Genomic DNA, 20,014 nt, shown 5'->3' with positions numbered 1-20,014 from the left:
CATTTCCCTGACCTCAGCCGTTTGAGGTGGTGTAAATCTCTTAATAACTACACAAGGACACATATATGGGCTATATTTGGAGGGTTGCTTCCCCTGGCCGCCCCTGCTCTGGCCTAGAACAGACAGTAGCCACAGTGTCTATGTGGGTGATGGAGCCTGGACCTGGCGCTGTGTGTGTGAGTGTGTGCGTGCGTGTGTGTGTGTGTGTGTGTGTGTGTGTGTGTGTGTGCTTATGGGTCAGAGAGAGAGAGAGAGAGAGAACACGGGCCTTCATTCCTTCCATCACAGTTTAAAGAGCGTGAGTGTGAATAAAAAAGATATCACAGCATGTGTGTGTGTGTGTGTGTCGGTGTGTGTCCGCCCAGGATATGTTCCTGAGTAACGGCACGGAGCAAACTGGTGGGCCGGTGGGTGGAATCACACAGAGACACACACACTGTTTCTTTCCTTTGGCGTCCAATGTCCTAATGCTCTGGAAAACAAACAGCTGGAGAGCAGCAACAGAACTGCTGTCTCTGCTCAGACAGATTAGTCATGATTGAGTCTCTCTCTCTCTCTCTCGCACATGCAAAGTGCAACGTAACTGTTGATCAATGGGTGTGAATAAAAAAGTAAATAAAAAGCATTCTGTGCTGCACTTTGGACAGCAGGGATTTGGATTTCAGCGCCTGCCTGCGGTCAGACATTGCGTCTGTGCATCAATAAGCGCCTGCATACCCTTTTCTTTATCCCTACGCATGTGTGCTGGGGGCTGTCAATGTTAGATATTTCTATATAGTTCGTAAAGAGAGAATGGAGGGGAGGTGGTGGGCACAAACAAATGGACAGAGCGGTAAACGAGAGGAAACTTTACCCATGGGTCAGCCTCTGAGGGAAGATATATTGCCCATGGGTCAGTGGAGAGAAAGGACGGGCAAAATCCATATTGGTCCGTCTGCCTTGCCCCCTTTATATAGTGATAAAATATTCAAATCCAGCCATTACTTCACATTAGGCTACTCTGTAGAGATGCCAGGGAGAAAACCACAGAATGTATACATGCTGGTTGACACACAGTTTTGGTGCATTGATAGTTACATTAAAATCTCTTCCTCCCATTAGAGGCAGAGCCCTCATCCGGACTCATGTCTGACATTTAAGGTGTGTTCACATGTAGAGCGTGTGTGTGTGTGTGTGTGTGTATTTGTACATGTCTGCGTACATGTGTGTCGACATGAAAAGCATGATCAGAGGGTTTTTTTTTTTTCTTGCCATCTCCCTGAACGGGGCATCAAAGTGTCGGTTAGTTTTTCAGGTCTGGATAAAAGAGATGCAGCAGATATGCTTCACTTACTCCGAGTTCATTCTCACCTCCTGCAGGCACGCATACACACACACACACACACACACACACACACACACACACACACACACACACACACACACACACACACACACACACACACACACACACACACACACACACACACACCCTCAGACCTAAAAAAAAAAAAAAAAAAACCTCTCTTTCTCTTTCTCTCTTTTTTCTATCCGTTATGTTTAAAACTGATGACTATATGGTCTGGTAGCCTTGTCTGGGTGTTTCCTTCTGACTAAGTGCTGTGTCAGTCAGACCTGAATGGGTGTGTGTGTGTGTGTGTGTGTGTGTGTGGGTGTTTGTGAGAGACGTGGTTACTGGGGGCAGATCTGCACACTATTCCTTGCTTTTTAAGCAAGGCAAGCAAAGATCCCTTCACTTCATCCGTTGGCAGAAACGTCTAATGTAACAAGTCATAGTTTATTATTTCTTGACTTAAGCTTCGGGGAAAAACAGCATTCCTCATGCAATCATTTGCAACCACTATCGTTATCTGCGTTTTCTGCGGATGACGGGGCAGCAGGTGCAGCTTGGGTAACATTTAGTGTCTAGCCAATGTATTTCAAGGTCTGCTAACATTCAAAAAATATTTTTCTATTCGGAAGCTAAAAACATGGGGACTCTCCCCGCCCCTTATATAATTTCATCCTGTGTGAGTGTTTTGGGGAATTACAATGGAGGATATTGTTGGTCTTCACAGCCCAAGTCAATTTTACACTAATTTCAGTCAGACAGGCAAAGACAAGTTTTTTTTCCAGGACATGTCAAACCACCTGGCTCCTCGAAGAAATCTGAAGGAAAGCTTTTCCAAAAGGACTCTTGTTATTGTTTTTGCTATTTTTGTACAACTCTGGAAATATAAAAGGCCATTTTGTGCAATTTTCCTCGTTGTGTAGGTGGCAAACTGGCAAGTCCTTGATTTCTCTCTTTCCCCGTCCTCCTCATGTTGCTGTTTCAGGGCACAGAGTGAAGATAGAAGACCCCCAGAAGATGCAGTTCTCCGACAGGCTGTCAGAGATCGAGCGCTACCAGCGGAGTATGCGCATAGGCCCAGGGAACAATCCGCCCCGCCCCATCCACCAAACCCACCTCAGCACCACACAAGGTGAGGACCACTGATACATACAACCACAAGTAACCACCATCCCCATAACTAAAATCAGCCCACATTTACTGCCACTACTTAAATAAGTAGAAGTAAATAACTCCTTTTTTAAAGCAAACATTATCAGTTTTACTTGGCCGGAGGGTAAGTAATCCGTAATACAAATCTGTTCTGCATCAACACAGTACACGCTGTTCACTCTACGTTGAACTAAGCCAAGAGCAGTTCATGTACGTTTCCTCCACGGGGGGCTTTCGAGTTCTGTTCCACTCATCCGGGAGCTGTTATATGTGTTGGCCGTTCGAGGGGAAGCTCATGTCAGTTCTGTCCCCGGATGCCCTGCGTTGGTGGGTCTGGGCCCCACAGCGCGCAGGGTTGAGTCTGTGGCCAGGTGGCATTGTGGGTGCTGCCAACCAAGCTTGGCCTGGGCGCTGAAGCTGGCCTCCGCACGCCGCACACTACAGCCTCAGGAATGTAACAGCCGCCCGCTACCTTGGCAATCACGTCACTGTCAGACTGGTTGAATGTGCGGGGGCGGGTGGGAGGGGTCGGGGGGGTGCTGAGAATCAGACTGAGGTGTTTGGATCGAAGGGAGGGGGTCGTTTCATGCATATGTGTGTGTGAGTGTGTGCTCTGGACAGCTGCGTGGGTGATGCTTGGAGTGGGGATGAGTGTTCACTCTCCGTCATATGTCAGAGCCTTTTTAACAGGATGCCACGTCTGGAAGCATGCAGACTAAACACACACACACACACACACACACACACACACACACACACACACACACACACACACACACACACACACACACACACACACACACACACACACACACACACAGTGCAGTGTGCCCTCCTCTCCCACCCACTCTCTAGTTCTCATGCGAGCTAATGAATCTCATTACCTTTGTGTCCACATGTTGCTGTGTACAGGAGGACTTGTTTGGGAGTTATGTGGGCCGTGTGGGTGGAACTCTATCAGTGTGTATCGCAGCCATGCACCGGTGTTTGGCCTTGTGCTTCGCTTAGGCAGCGCTGAGTCACCAGTATGGGCCTATCTAACAGCTGACTGCGGAGAACACAGGGTATTTTACCCTGCTCCCCATGTCCTTACTTACTGTTATTGATTTTGTTCCCTCGCACAGCCTGTTCTGACGAGAAAACATGTCAGCCATTTTAGAAACACCACCGGCCGGTTACGCCGAAAATAAACACTGCGGAGCTTCAACACAATACAGCCACTGTGATGATAATTTTCTGATGGTTTAAAGGTTGGCGTGAGCTCTGTAGGTTGTCTGCCAATAAAAAGCCCCCTGCAGCTAAGCTTATACTGAGAGCTTTAAGTTTCTGAGGGCTGACTTGAATTCAGTGTGTGTGTGTGTGTGTGTGTGTGTGTGTGTGTGTGTGTGTGTGTGTGTGTGTGTGTGTGTGTGTGTCGGGGTGGGCGCTCCGGTCGGCTGGGAGAGGTGTACAGACTTGGTCCAGACAGCAGACGCAGAGCAGCTCTTTGCTCTGCTCTCGTCTGCCTCGCACAGGATTAGGGCAGGAATTAGAGCGTCATCGGCTTGTCAGGCTTCAAAGGGCTGCGATGTTGCAACACACACACACGTACAGTACATACACTGCGAGCAGGCACAACACATTAACATCAGTTGGAGCTGTCAGAGACGGTAAAGGCCTTGAGCTTCACGTTACAGCTGCCTGTGACTGTAGGCCGTCTATAAGAAGCGCGTGCGAGTGAGACAGACGAGGGGAAGGGCTGTAAAAACCACACACCTTAATCTGTGGTATTACCATCATGACGGCATACCGCAGGGCAAGAGTGGTAAAATAATTAAATAACAGAGCAGAGGGCCCTTCTCCCTCCCACCTTGTCTATCTGTTGGAGCGCGGGAGCAGCAGAATGGAAATGTATGTCGCGGCACACATCACACGCAGCGCTCCCGTGTGTGTAGGAATCATGCACAGACAACAACACTGCAGTGTTACAAGCGAAGCTCAAACAAAAATAGACTTGTTGTAATAAATCCCATTCAGAGACACAGCGAGGTGTTTACATATCAACAGCACACACGTCTTCTGCTTTTGGCAGCCCCGCAGACGCTGTTGTATTTTGCAGATACTTTAAATCCCAGGGCCTGTTTGTTTGAGAATTACCGGGTGATAGATCGCCCATCAACACGTTATAATTAAATGGATTCCCGTCTTGCTGTTACAAAAGATGTTTTCCATTATCCCGGGCTGGAACCTTGCATTTTCCCCTTGAAGACTACTAAATAAGAAAATACAGTGTCATCTCCTCCTAAAGCCTCCTTGCTTCATTTTGTTGTCTGAGCTATGAAATACTGTCTCGGTTTTCTTGTCAACAGGACATGTCTCCAGACATCTGCTCAATGCTACCCTGGATTCTTAAATCACACACACACACACACACACACACACACACACACACACACACATGCACGCACACACACACACACGGACAATTGCACCATAGGCACATTGAAAATACAAAACACACACACATACACGATTCTGTACTAGTGTTGCAAGTTCTCTGTTAGTGCCCCAGACAGACAGGGTAATTAAGAGCTCATTACAGTGCATGCAGTGACAGGATTCCTGCACGCTGGCAGACGCTGCATTCACTGCTTGTTTTTGTTCTTCTGTGGCCACAGGTAAGCCTGCTAGACATGTGGAATGATTCTCAGCCAGGGCGGAGGGAGTGTGTGTGTGTGTGTGGTTGAAAATGCGTGGTTCAACTAGTGCAGTCGGGCAAATCTGACACTCAGACAATCAAGTGCCAAATTGTTATTCTGGTTTTCAAAACCTCAAGTGAGGTACATGTGTATACTATATGTGTCTGTGGGTGGCAGTTTTTTTTTTTTTCTTCCTCTGATGCAGAACGTCGTTCATCCTTTAACATGTAACCGTGACATTGCGTTTGTAATGTACGCACAGTTCTTTCCACTCTTGAGAAAAGCAAACAGATGATCGAAAATTTGATTTTCCTCAAAGTGAAAAACAGACTCCAGTTTTACCTTGTTCCATTTTAAATGCAGACAAAACCGAACAAGCCCCTGGCACAGCCTCTAACAGACAGCCGAGACGAAAGCGGCTCTTTTAACTTAAGTGTGTTTTAACAGTAAAGGGGGGGGGGGCAGCAATTTAATCATTCAAAAAGAGTCCTGGCACTTTTGAGGTGGTATCATTTAACATGTTATTTGTTCCAACACCTGTGTGTTCCTCTCTGAAGATGAATATCAGATACTAGCATAACGTTCCGCCATCAAGTCAAGTGCTCGGTGCTTTGATGAAGGCCCAAAAGTGTGTGAGTGCGCACGAGTGTCTCTGTGAATGTGACTGCTGCGCGCCTGTCTGTCTGAACGAGTGACCCATGTGGTGATGCTATTAAAAATGGCAGTCGGATCTCGCAGAAATAATATATGACACACTTCATTTTTTAAATGTACTCGGCGTTCATCGTGCTAATTTAAAAAAAGCAAACCTTTTCTATTCATGACACTTTCGCAAATGTTGTACTTCCTCCTGCACAACTGGCACACATCTGCCGCAGCTGTGCCTTGGCCCTCTTGTTCAGTACGTTCAGGCTGCGGCCTCTGGATTGGACTTAACTCGAGAAAGTGCTGTTTGATGGAGGACCAGGCCAATGCAGTCGTGCCCCTCCCGCCTCGTCCACCGCGACCACACTGTTTACCCCACATAAACAAGCTGGCCGGCCCCCCAGGTTCGAGGCGGCACTCTGCTACTGCCGCAGCTGAGAGGTGCACACTAATTCACACATCCAGAATGACATGATCAGCCAATTAGAAGCGAGAGTGAGACAGGAAATTAGCACCGTCAGGTAGCTGTGGTGTGGACTTTTGAGTATAGCCGTCACGCTAGTTGGGTTTCATGCTGATTTCTGCCAAACCTAAGCAGGAAGCTGGCCCTCTGAGGCCAATACAACCAAAACGAGCAGGAATCTGGACCAGTCCTTTAGACACATCGTTTTACTTCTGCACTCCACTATTTACATAATATGTCAATGGCCGCCACGGAGTTTATTTGTTATGGTGCCTGAAAGCTTCACTTGTGGTTACTCTCTTTTTGTGACCCTGAGATGAATAATTCAAACTGAAAATGTTTTTGTTCTTCAACAAAAAAAGAAGACTCTTTTGAAGCCGCCTCCTTGGTGAAAAAAAAAAGAAAGAAAAAGAGAAGTGAGAGCAAGTTCTTTTTTTTTTTAACCAGACTCAACTGTTTGTGTAAGTTATAATTTCACATCAGAGTCAGGCTGAGTTTTACATTTCAGCAATTACAGAAACTACATGTGTGCCATGAACAGTCTCTATTGAGTCTGGGGAGAGGGCAAGGGTGGGAGGACGCCGAGCTCTCAAAGAGAACATAGGATTTTTCAGCCCATGTGTTTGTTTTTGCTCACGTTATAAGTGAGGGCTCAAAAGACATATCAAATGTCCCACATAGCTGAGCCAAGGCCGTGTTCCTCCCCTCTCTAACACGCTCTCTTTCTCTCTCCTTCCCTCGCTGGCGTCTTTCTTTCTGTCTTGCTTGCTCTCTCACATTCTCTCCCCGTTGCGACGCCTAAGGCCTAAGCGAAACAGGAAGCCAGCACAAGGACCGGCATTCACTGTGTCTCAATGACACGCTTCATTACGGCAGGCGCATTACATGTCTCAGAGGCGTTTCTGGATCCGGAGTCACGAGGATGGATGCCATTTTGGCTCAAACATCTTCTCAGCCACCCCTTTCATCTACACGTGCACTTCAAAAGCAGCGCTTGTGTTTATTTGTGTCCTCCCCAAAACTACACTGGCACCACCCCAAAGCTTCTCATTAGTGACGGAGTCGCCGCTTCTTCCCATTTGAGCCCCTGCCTCCGCCACTCCTCAGCACCGCCCAGGGGGTTGGTCCTCTTATTAACAGGGGTAATCTGTGCCTCTGGTATTGACGTTGTCTGCTGGCCAATCAAAATATTTGAAGGAAATGTTTATTTTCTTGAGCGAATCGCACCAGCTGCTTGGAAGCCTTTCTGAATAAGGCCATTTATGCGTAAGAATTTGCCATTGTGAGGCATAGTGCAGGACCTCTCAGTGACTGAGTGCTGATTTGGGCCTTTGCAAAGGAAGTTGAGGAGCTCCAGGGGAAGCACAGATCTTTCACATGCTGAGCTCGTGCGGCTATAGGTGGACAGCCCAGTGCCACCCCCCTTCTCTGCTTCTGGCATCCTTCTAGGTCCTAATTGCCACTACAGGAGGTTAGGAGTTTACTATATTGCGGTATCTCGACAGCGGGTGGCAGAGTCATGGTGATACCACTTGGCTGACTGCTGCTGTCATTAAAAGTGACACCATGAGGAAAAGTTGGTTATATAATATTCAGATTCCTGCCTTTATGATGAAAATACTTTCATATGTTTGAGGATGAAAGTTTTTAACAAGCACCGCTCAGAGGCATGTAGACGGCACCTCTCTACAACAAATGTGCTGAAACTGCCCATGTCCACAGAGCTCCGTGCAAGTTGTCTTGTAACAACTGCACCGTCTCAGACCTAGAGCAAACAGCCCCTGTTTGTGTCACCCCTCCTGCGGTGTGGATGCTGAGTGTGAAGCAGGGTCCCACGCGTTGGGCCAGTAGGTCCTCGACCCTCCTTCGCTTCTTGACAGCTTGGCTGGACAGGCTAGCGAGTGTCCTGCACTTCACAGGTCTCCGCTGCCCCTCCAGTGTCTCGCCTGAAAGACCCAAAAATATCTCCCATGCACCCATCAGGCATGTTTTTCCAAGCCTGGTCTCACTCTGGTGAGAGAACCACCCCCCCTCTTCCCAGTCTTCACTGCTCAGTCAGCAGAGGCCAACCTGTGACAGGAAGACACGTCTCCAAACCGCCAGATGTCAAGACAGTTTTGACAAGTCTGTCATGAAAAGCTTTTTTGGATCGTGCTTCAGATTTCTATGGCACAAGCAGTGACTTCCTCGCCCTGTACATATATACAACACATTTATCTACGTTCCACAAAGCTCTTAAATTCCTTCACTGACTTATTTCTACCAAGCGGATTCTACTATTAACCCATTGTTCATATTTTGTGTTACACCAGCCCTGTGGCCGGAGCAAATGGACACCCCCGCTCTGAAGACATGCAAGGTGGAGGAGGACCTGAGACCATGGCCAGGTGAGACCGCAGTGCCCTTCTTTCGAGCTATTGTACTTTTCCACAGACTTACTGTGGAACTGTGGCTTCTCTTTCAAGCCTGCTTCTCCCTAAAATAAAGCTAGGTTTTCCCAATGTGACCCTAAATTTGACATGAATATGAGTTTGTTTGTCACTGAGACATAATCGTAATCTGCGGCCCAATCAGCAAGCAGCATGCGGGCTGTGGTCACCCAGAAGCAAAGGCCTTTACTGGAAAGTGTGAGCAAACAGGTTCAGGAAATACAGAGGAGATACCTGAGGCACTGTAGACTACCAAAGAGAGTTGACACTTTCAGATGGCACACCTTAACGAGCATCTCAGATCAAGCAAACTAATTCAATTTAATAAGTATACTCTGACAGCTTTTCAATTTGAAACAAACAATACTGAAGAGGCAAGAAAGGCAGGCCTTACACAGGGCGTGCCATTCGTTGTGACAATTTTGGAGTCTGTTTCGTTTTGCCCGTAGGGCCCTACAACACCCCAGAACATTCCTCGAACGCCACCACTCTGCCTGCCTTCTTCTCCTTCCTTCCCTCCCACTCCCTCCTTCTTTCACTTCTTTCTTGGCGATTTGGATCTTTGCTGCTGTCTAACAGCCCCCTCAGTCTCCTCTCCACCCCCTACCCAGAAACCACCACACCACACCAGACGTGCTGAGTCATCCACTCACACTGCGATGAGGACACGCATTTAGACACACACAGAAGAAAGAATAAAGAGACTTTTTTTTTTTTAATGCAGACATAACACAATGCCTGAAGCAGAGTGTTGAGACCGGGGAATTACATATTTACATAAGTTACTGTTTGTGCGAGGCATTTTCAAGGCAGGGATTGACTGCAGAGCGAGACAATCAGGCATACGTTTGAAATGCCAGGACATCCAGACAGTAAAGACAACAAAGTGAGTGATACACTATGATGCTACTTGTATTTATATACTTTTATCCTTACAATAACAGTATACATCGTCTAGGGTCAGCACATCACAACAGTGGCTTTAAAAGGAAGCATCATGTCTCTCACAGAAAAGGATTTACTTAGCGAGCAAACATATTAATCATGCCACCTTGTTTGCTGATGCATTAGGAAAATCTCCTTTCCTTCACCATTGCTTGTATTGCATTTCACAAGTTGGGGACATGCAAAATCCTCTGTGCTCACATGATGAAGTGCCTAACATGGATGAGGCTTGGGCCTGTTGGCCGCGGTGCCACAGTACAGAGGTGATTATCATTTGCATTCGACATGATGTTCCGGCCCCAGAGCCTTGCCGCTTAAAAAAACACCTGGAGATCATTTGTGTTCATTTGGGTCTCCTATTCTTCGGCCCACGCAGCAGCAGCTCTGCCCTGGCGTTGCACTGCTCTGTCATCATCACCCTGTTATGGGTTATCATGGCATCTATTGTTACAACCAGTCAGGAAATCAGAGGCACGCTCTCTGTCTCTGGAAGAACAAGCAATGTTTCTTGAGGGATGACACGAGGGAGGAGATGAGAAAACAGTCGCAAAACACAGCACACTGTTCCTTTATGCGTAGCAGCACGAGTCTGGGGTTTTCTCTCTCCCTTTTCCTTCCCTCCACTTATTTGCCTGAGACACCATTCCCAGGGCGCTGGCCGTCACAGTTTGCATCAAGCCTGAGTAAACATTTCACAGGTGAGCGCCTGGATTTGCATCCTGCCATCGCCAGCCACCACATGCGGACACATACGCATACGCACACATAGCCCCGCGCACAATTACACACACAGACATGACTGCCTCAAACTTGCCCTTATGTTAACAACCAAAATCAGTTTCTCCCATATGCAAATGAGGCAAACCTCTTGTCATATCTGGGTTACACGCTTGACTGTGGACTAGTGGACTTCTTGAGCTAAGCAGAAAGGAGGAGGGCTCCACCCTGGTGTTGCAGAATTAAATAAGTGCGTGGCGCTATGCTTCAAAGCTAGAGGAGGAAAAGAGAGGGCTGGAACACTATGTTCTCTATAAAAGCCCTGATTCCCAGCTACCCGCTTCATAGACTGGGAACATCACAGACAGCAGACTGTGCCAGCTAGCCCTCTGGGGTCCATCCCCTCTCCTGTCCCTGCAATTTAGTCAACACGTTTCAGATGAGCCTAATGGAGATCATGTGTGGTTTTGGGCCGCAGAGGTTACAGGCAGCTACTACTAGGCTCAGTTAGGAAGACCCTCTCTGCCAAAGATACACCACGGTTACCACAGCCACAACAGCGTAGCCTGTATTTATACTGGGTGGGGGAGGGTGGGGATACAGTAAGGTATGCAACATGGTTAAGAAGGAGAAAAAGCAGACTGCAAAACTTTGCCTCTCAATTACAAAGCAGTTTGTTCACCCCTCTCCTCCAGAGGGAGCTACTGTGCCGCTGAGAGTTAAAGGTGGTAGCAGGCGTCTCCTGGCTCAGAGCCAAGAGCTTGATACTGCACAAGCCCATTAAGGTGTTGTGATAAGTGTCGAGTCCAGTTTCCCCTGACAGAACACAGGAGTCGATCCCCACCGCAGTTTAGCCAACACGTTTCCACCAACTCCAATTAAAAGGAGATCATGTGCGGGGTGGGCTGCCATCAAGCCCCCACGCCACACATCCCCTGCCCAGCTTCACCCTGAAGCCTAAATATAGCACAGACAGAGAGATGAAGGGACAGACAGACGGAGGGAGGGAGGGAGAGAGAGAGAGAGAGAGAGAGAGAGAGAGAGAGAAAGAAAGAGAGAAAGAGAGAGAGAGAGAGACAGGGCTTTTTGGGAGTCCGGTAGGAATTAGTGGGCCGACTCCACTTCACCCGAATCAACAGCAGCTGAAGGCTTGGATTTTCCTCGCGTGAAATCAGATATGCAGCCCGACTCCGGTGCCTGGTAGACTCTGGAAAAAGAAACAGCCCCCCCACCACCACCAAACTCCCTCATCCCAAAAAGAAGAGGAAATTCAACTGCAGAAATGTGTTGTTGAGAAAAAAAGAAAAAAGAAAAAAAGAGAGTTTTGCAGGGGCCATGGAAATTGCAAAGGAACAGATTTTTTTGTAGCTGAAAATGGACCCAGTTCTCCAGACATAGGGAAAAGACATTTCAACAAGGCTGTGGCACGCAAGTTTGGCATTCTCCCCCCTCAGGGCTGTGGCGTGCAATCGCTTGCTATTTCACAAATACAAGCTCTCTTTTCTCTGCCATCCAAATCCACATTTTACACTTGCAGTCATGTGGGCACATTGGACCCATGAAAGCCACATGCGAACAAACAAATAACCATGGACTGAGGTATGTGTGAGCGTGCAAGTGTGTGTTCAAGCAGCAGGTGTGGACAAAGGGTACTGTACGTTGACATCAGGTATGAGGAACTCTCTCTAGCTGTTGTGGCGTACAACCAGATTAAGGGCGTTCACAGCCCCAGAGTGTTTCAGCCTGGCTGCTGGCCACCTTACCTTCTTCTAAAGTATCCAAGTGTCATAATACTCAGCTACAAAACAGTTAAGACTTGACATGCTTAACTTGCCAAGCATGTCTGAAAATGAGAATTATTATGCAGTGCTTAAATAAATAAGCAGCTATGATGCCAGTGTGTGATTTACCTGCTTTAAAGGAAGAAACATAAAACTACAAACTGACTTGAGAAATCAATCGTTAAACACAACATATATGGAACATACTGCCCAAACCCAAGGTGGCAGCAGGCAGCGTTCAGAAGTCCAACACGACTGCAGAACTGTGAACGGTTCATATCCGATGCTCAGGATGCAAGACCAGCCAATAGCGCTCCTCAGTTTGGTGTGAAGGGCAATATGGTGTTTGACTTAAGGAACTAAGCTGGTGACAGAGAAGCAAACTGCCAAGTCAAACCTTTGAGCAATATTTTTATTTCCCTTTTGTCAGCTGAATGAATTAGAAAGTGTGCAGTGAAATTGAAGTCTTAACAGCTGCGTTCACAGCGCTCCACTACCTGTGAGATTACACTTAGCATTAACTCTGACAGGTCCTGGACTGTGATACACATTAGCTTAGCGGATATTCACACACTTTTTTCTCTCTTTCTCTTCCTTCCTTCCCGCTTTTCCTTTCTTTTTCCGTCTCTGTCTGTCTCTGATTGTGACTGTCTGCCTCTGTCGCCTTACTCTGATTTATGATGAGCTGCATGCGAGCGCAACAAGCCGTCGGTGTTTATACAAAGCATCCTTCAGGACTGACAATGCCTCTTTTCATTGCTCTGAGTAAGACAGAATACTGTACGTTTCTCTCCTTTTGAAGGAGTGGTAGGAGGGCTGTGGCAAGGGGGCCTTTTCATAACTTCAGTCTTGTGCACGGGGCTGTGGGATGATGTGCTGTCAGTGTTTGATGACTGTTATTAAGCAAAAAAATGTCTCAGCTCATTACTTCCAGCAAACATTTCCATGGGCAGGCATATCACAAGAAATCTGAGCTCAGAATTTGGGGTTTGGGGAAGTTTGCTGGTCTGGAGATGAGGGTCGTTTTTTAGAATAATAGAAAATGAGAAATCTCCGGGCCCCTTGTTTCATAATCACGGCAGCAGTTTTCATTCACGGCTGAATTTGTGTTGACTTTTTCCTTTTGTTTCTGCCAACAGGGACTACAGATCTTTTCCAGCAAAGGACCACCTTCCCGTCTCTGTCACCGCTGACTGACCCTCGTTTCTCGGACCCCCGCATGCACTACCCTGGGGCCTTCCCCTACTCCGCCAACACCTCCAGCACCGGCATCAGCGGCCTCAGCATGTCAGCCTCTTCTAGATACCACACCTACCTGCCGCCCCCCTACTCAAACAACCAAACCCAGAACTTCCAGTCCAACTCCTACCTGTATTACGGCACAGGCTCTGGATCCTATCAGTTCTCCATGGTGGCGCCGGGGAACACCGGGGGCGAGCGCTCTCCAACTCGCCTGCTGTCCTGCTCGGGGGCCACGGGAACCGGAGGGACCAACAGCCTGATGAACCCGGGCCTGAACACCCAGAGCGAGGGCGTGGAAGCCGACGGCAGCCACAGCAACTCCCCCACCGGCCGTTTGGATGAGTCCGTCTGGAGGCCTTACTGATGACGGACAGCTAGACAATCAGAGGGAGAAGTGAGGGAGGAAAAGTCAAGAGGATGATGAACAAAACAAAAAAAAAGATGAACACTGAAAGAAAAAAACAAACAAAAAAAAGAGAAATGCTGCATGTTTGTCTTTTATTTCTCCAGCACTCGCTTTTAAAGACTTTCTGCGTTTTACCAGCTCTCTCAAGACTTCCATGTATTTTGTAAATTTTGAGTAAACTCCTGCACTGTGCTAAAACATGTACTCTTAAAGGACTAGAAAAGCCATAAAAATCAAGATGATGTTCAGCTGTAAATAGACGTGAGGGTGGAACCAGAGAAGCCATAGTAACCTTCCAGGGTGACTTGTCTGGTGCAAACAGGTACTCGTTAAAGACAAAAGACAATGGTGGTGTGACCTATCAGGATGGCTGACGGACTGAAAAACCACAGTGGACATTCATCAAACAGACTGTTCAGACAGATCCAACTCATTTGATCGGTGGAGGAAAGCAGTCGGACCGGATGTTTGCTCCCAGAGTGACTCCGACATCCTTCCAAGGCATGGCTGCACTGCTGTAGCAATCGGTCCTTCTAAGCTTTAAGTTCTGTGCAAATCTGAATATTGCAAAAAAACAAAAAAAAACAAAAACAAAAAAACATGTCGTGTCAGTTGTGAAGACATCTTCAGTTGCATCCAGGGCTGATATATGTGCTCACAGTACTTATGCAGTACCTTATTGCCTAATTTATTATCCAAACGGACTCATTAGCCTTTGGTGCTATGGTATGCAGTGGATTTTGACACAATCGCTGAGAGGAAAGCGTATTATCTGTCAGGACTCACATGTTTAAGAAATGAATCCTCTGCTGTGTCATCGGTGTATTCAGTTTCAACAGGACAAAGGCTGATATTTTGAAGAATGTAAGAGACAGAGGGGTGTTTATTGGTTTCTTTTCCTGCAGTAATATTTAAGTCCTGTTGTGTCTACTCTTTACTGTTTCCTTAGATTTTTGATTCAAGCCCTTTTCTGAAAAAAAAAAAGAAAAGAAAGAAAAAAAAGTCCTGGTCTGAGATTTTTGAACTGGATGACACGGTTTACTTTGATATTTATTTGAGCCAAATTGTGAGGAAATGTGCGCATACCCCTAAAATCCTTAAGCATTTCTCTCTACCTTTCCTTTTTTATATATATACAGTATATAAACCATATTTTGTTGTTAAGTATAAATTTGGAATTTGTGTAATATATTGCGACTAAATTATGAAAAACAAAACCTTTAATGTAATTATTTTGTCTTCAAATGTAGCTTTGATGCACTAAATACTTTTATTCCTTACGAACCACGCCCAACAGATTCTGTTAGTGAGATGGTGTATCTAGAGCCATAACCTTTTTTAAACTATTTCCAAATTGCCTTCCTGCGCTAAAAGAAAGCCATTTGCTTAATTTTTGCACTATGTTTGAACTTTCATTTCTCTTTTTTGGTTATGTAATTAGAAATAGCTGAAACTCTGCCGAACTAAATATTAAATATTCCTTTACATATATTTGCTGAACACACTTAAAGTGTCCTTTTTAAATCACGATCAGACACACACACACATTCCTGCACCACAGGTGTGTGTGCACATTCCCCCTGTCCGGAGGGCCTTTACCCTGCAGTTACATGTGTGATCCCTCTATCCCTGGAGGAGGAAGAGTGTGAGGATGAAGGGATGGGAGGAGGAGGTGGGGTCAGAGTGGTATCTTCTTACCAACACCAAGGGCAGTTATGCAAAAAAAAAAAAAAAAGCTTCCCTTGTTGTGCACAGATCCCTTTGTTCTGTATAATCAGCAAGTGCTTTGAAGCCTTTATGGTCCCGACTCTGTCTTTTCTGGTCTAATTCACTAATCATGAGTGCCAGGGGCTCATGGCTCTGCCAATAATTCATACACCTGCACAGATCATCTGGGTAGGAGCTATGTGAAGGTATTCACAGCAGGTATCAGGTGTCTTATATCTACCAGAAAAGTCTTCCAAGAGAAGGAAGCATCCATGACTCTGAAAGATGGGTCTTAAGTTGCTATTAAAGTGAGATTCAATTTCAAATAGTGATCCAAAAAGGCTTGCATTTGCAGCTCAGGTAAAAATAAGTCACACAAGGTGATTTGAAAATCTCACAGAAAGACCCTCTGCCTTATTCCTCTTTTTTTAAACAATCAGCAGCGATGTCTCATTCCTATCTCCCTTTGATTCGGAGGAAAAGCATGTTTCCCTGCTCTCTCCTCTGGAGCCTTTCTACGGTAGAGGACCTTGCTTTATTATGGGCAAAAATCATGCAGCTAGAGAGACCACATGTGTACTTATATTTGTGTGGTTCCTTCAAGAAAACCAAAGATCTTCACAACTGCCTGTAATACTGTCAGGGTGTTAATGATGGGAAAGAATCATGTGGCAAATGAATCATGTCTTGATCTCTAACGTCATTCTTTATGCAAAACTAGGAAGCCAAAGTGTACAAGTGAGTTGTATTTTATTGTATATTGGATTTAAGAGCACAATGTTTTTTTTTTCTTTTTACGAGATGCCCATTTTCCTTTTCATATACCAAAATGTTAATTCATCTTGCTCCTTTCATTTCTCTCTACGCTCAAAGCATGTACATCTGAAACTGATATGTTAATTTAAGAATCTCATCTATGTATGTAATGATATCGTTCATGCTTCCATATTGAGTGCTTGTAAAGTTTGCGGACAATGTAGTTTTTAATCATTTTAATTAAAAAACATGTGTCTCACTTCTGTCTTCCCAGCTGCTGTTTATTTCATTAAAAAACACTCTGAAAGAAAATTAAGGGAACTCCAGAAGAGTGACATGAGAACACATCATTTTTCCTTCAGCTCAATGGTACCACCTTCTCTCCTGAGGAAAATCACACCCACATTAGATTTAGGCTCAGTATTTATGGCCACATTCTTCTGCATTATTCACTTTACTATAAAAACAACTGCATGCCATAAGAGCTCTCTAATTTTGAAACCCAATGCTTTAAAGTCTGGATTATGAAGTCTTTTAAGGTTCAACAGGGGGAGGATTTGTCAGTGAAAACGTTAAACATGGAGGCACGGGGTGTATTTCACCTCCACAAACCAAGACACCATCGTGCCAGCTGACAAATGCGCGAGGCAAAAATAAAAAAAAACCTTCATGGGACCCGATCTCATGCCAGCACATTCTGATCCAACGAATTCTCCTCGTCCTCTTCCTCAGCCTCACACAGTAAATACCATCCATGCCTCTGCCTCCATCTAACCCTGCGCTTCATTGGTAGCTCCTTCCCAATAACCTCCTTCAGTAATTATCCTCTTCTCCTCCATTAGTGAGACTCTCACTGCCAATTACCCCACACCTCTCCTGGGTTTGAAAATGCCTCAGCTGTCAACACGCTGGTACCCAGAGCGTAAATAAAGCGCAGCTCAGGAATCCAACACCGCCCTGGCAGCCTCCATGTTAGCGCACGTCGGCAAGTTGTCACTTGTTAAAAACAATACAGGAGAAGTTTGGAATGTCGGCCGTCTTTCTTACCGGCTGCGTGGTTGTTAATTTATGCGGCGCTGATGGCATCTGTTTGGCCCATTTGAAGCCGAGCCACGAGATTAAACAGTCGAGATGCAACCTTGTGGGGTGGTCTGATTTCAGAAGTCTCATGTGGTTAACCTGAAACACAATACCCACAATTCCTTACTCTCAAACTAATGCCACCTGTTGATGCGCCATGAAAGGGCGCTCGCCTCAAAACGCTTTGTTTTTCTCCTTCAGATTCTTTTATTTTCCTTGTTTACACTCGACTGTATCTCTCCTCCTCGTCTCTTTTATCCTTTCTTCTCATTCGGTTCTATCCCTCGTGTGTGTCTGCGTCAGGCCTTCTATGGGGGCAGCGTTGGCACAACAACAAAGCCTCAGGACGCACACACGCAGCCTTGATACACACTGTATTCAATTAACTGTGCGCGCAAAGCATTTCCACACACACACACACACACACACGCACACACACGCAATCCCCTGCTGACAGATCTCACACCAACCTCCACCCAGACAGCCAGAGCTCCACTTCACAGTGTGAGCGCGTGACAGATCTGCACCGTCTCCTCCAGGTCTCCTCTCGGAGTGGCTCTCTGCGACGCGCAGGAAGCACAAAGAGAAGATGATAAGCTTTCAATTAAGCCGGGCTCAGGGGGATTTTCCAGCTGTCTTCACACACTCTGTGAGACCTCTCGTCCACATGTGGGGAGCAGAGGAGCTCTCATCTGGCTCCGTCTTTGTCATGGATGTACATGAGCTGAACTGCTTCTTTTTTTTTATCTCCTCCCTGTTCCCGCTATGCTGTTGTTCTTCCGAAAATTGTAACTCTGCAGGAAAGAGGGGTAACGTTTTCCTGGACGAGGCCGCTCGTCTGGATGTAATTGCAGTCAAAGGCATGATGAATTGGTTTATAGGGCGACAGAGAAAATTGCATTTTAAGTGGATGAAACATAGAGAGAGACTGGAGGCATGGTCGTGAACGTCACAAAAAAAACTGAAACAATGAGAATCATTGAGGGGAAAAACAGCTCGTCGAGTCAATCAGTTGTTCTGCAGAAAGGCGCAGAAGCGAGCCTTGTCCCTCGCAAAACTTTATCTTCACTTAATCAGAAAGATGAGAACGATTAAAGCGCTATTTATAAATTTAAATGAGAGGCAGACAGAGGGAGAGATACAAGAGACAGAGGAAAAGAGAAAAAGAGAGAGGGAGTGTTTTGGACAGAGCTCAGAATCGTTAAAACCCTCTCATTTCTCATGAGCGCAGTATCCCGTGTTGCTTCTGCGGTACCTGCATAAGAAAGCCATTAGGGCCCCCTCTGCAGCCGCTGACCTCTGCTCCCCCAGGCCCGTGAGAAGGAGTGGGCTAGAACCGGCTCGGTTTGGGTGCCTGGTACATGACCAGAAGTCTATTTTCTAACCAGACTGGTGGTGGGAACAGAGGCTGTCGTCCAAGATCAGGGTTCCCACAGATTGACCGAGAAACACAGGGGCCAGGGGCTAAGAAACCGCGAGAGCTGTGATGCAACCGTTCTCACACTGATGGACCAGTGCTGCCTCACTGACAGGGAGGAGAGATGAAGAGAGGGGGCTCCTAGTTCAGAGGGATCCCAGTGAAGGTAGTTTCTCATCAATGCTGGGTCTACAGAGACCCTTCTGTGTTGCAACACGCAACGCAGCTCCCGGTTCCCACAGTGGAGCACCTCTCCGTGGGGCCAGGATTCGGTTCCCGCTCAGACCCAGAGGATCACTGAAAGCTTGCACAAGGCTCTTTGAGAAACAGTCTCACTATCAGGTCGATCTAGAGAGCTGCCACCATAAACTGAAGGTCGCCATTGTGTTTGAGAGAGAGTGGCTGTTAGAAGATATGAAGGTCAGATGATCTGAAAATGATGGAAAAACAGAACTTTTAGATTGTTTTTTTCATCTCAGCAACGCTGCAAGACACATCAGTTTGAGATGAATAGAGCTAAATTAATTGATTAGTGGATGAACAGAAAATAAATCTGCAGCTGAATGTCTTTGTTTTGGACTGTTGGTTGGGCAAAGCAATCAAGATTAAGATGCTAGGAAATTGTGATTTTTTTTTTTTCCACTATTTTCGAGATTTTAGAGATGAAACAGTTAATCAAATAATCAACAAAATAGTCTCCAGATGAAACAATGAAAATAAGAATACATGTTCATCGCAGCCTGAAGTTTACACTGAATGGTGTTTTCTTTGAAAAAAGTGAAAAGCTCAGACAAGAATGTGAGATGTTTACATTTATTTCTAATGCACCTTCAGCCATTTCAACAAATGTCTTTCTGTAAGGTAAATCCACCAATTAGCATCAACATAGAAGATGTGTTCGGGTGCCCTGGCAGCTCATCGAGCACCATTCACTGTGTGAAGGCCGGGTCCTTTCTGCAGGGACCCAGGTTCAGCTCCAGCCTGGGCTCTTTGCTGCATGTCATCCACTGCTGTTACTCTATCTTTTGCAGCTGTCACCATCATGATAAAGCAGAAATGTAGAAATTAATAAAACGACAAATTTACGAAATGTATGAGAAATGAAACTGATTCCTACTGGATGTGAAAAATCACTTCTTAATTTGCACTATATTTTGGAAAGCTATCTTTGGTTTGTAGAATTTTCTTTCTTGCAGCAGCTGCGATTCAAGGAATTAACAAGTCAGAAGTCATACGAAGATGCTTCCTCATAGGGCCGATAAGTAA

At 46.1% G+C, this 20,014-nt stretch overlaps 1 protein-coding gene across 1 annotated transcript in view; it reads left to right on the top strand.

The window, feature by feature from the left end:
- runx3 (RUNX family transcription factor 3) overlaps nt 1–16,349 on the top strand; it is a 49,292-nt gene extending 32,943 nt beyond the window's left edge. Inside the window, exons 6-8 of the mRNA XM_070979435.1 lie at nt 2,316–2,462; nt 8,581–8,655; nt 13,280–16,349. Of these exons, the coding sequence (XP_070835536.1) occupies nt 2,316–2,462; nt 8,581–8,655; nt 13,280–13,746 (689 nt within the window). The 3' untranslated portion in view covers nt 13,747–16,349. The remainder of the gene's footprint in view (nt 1–2,315; nt 2,463–8,580; nt 8,656–13,279) is intronic.
- Nucleotides 16,350–20,014: the final 3,665 nt, after the last annotated feature.

Source organism: Chaetodon trifascialis, chromosome 14 (genome assembly GCF_039877785.1).
Source record: "Chaetodon trifascialis isolate fChaTrf1 chromosome 14, fChaTrf1.hap1, whole genome shotgun sequence".
Classification (NCBI taxonomy): Eukaryota; Metazoa; Chordata; class Actinopteri; order Chaetodontiformes; family Chaetodontidae; genus Chaetodon; species Chaetodon trifascialis.
This window is presented reverse-complemented; position numbering and strand designations above follow the sequence as displayed.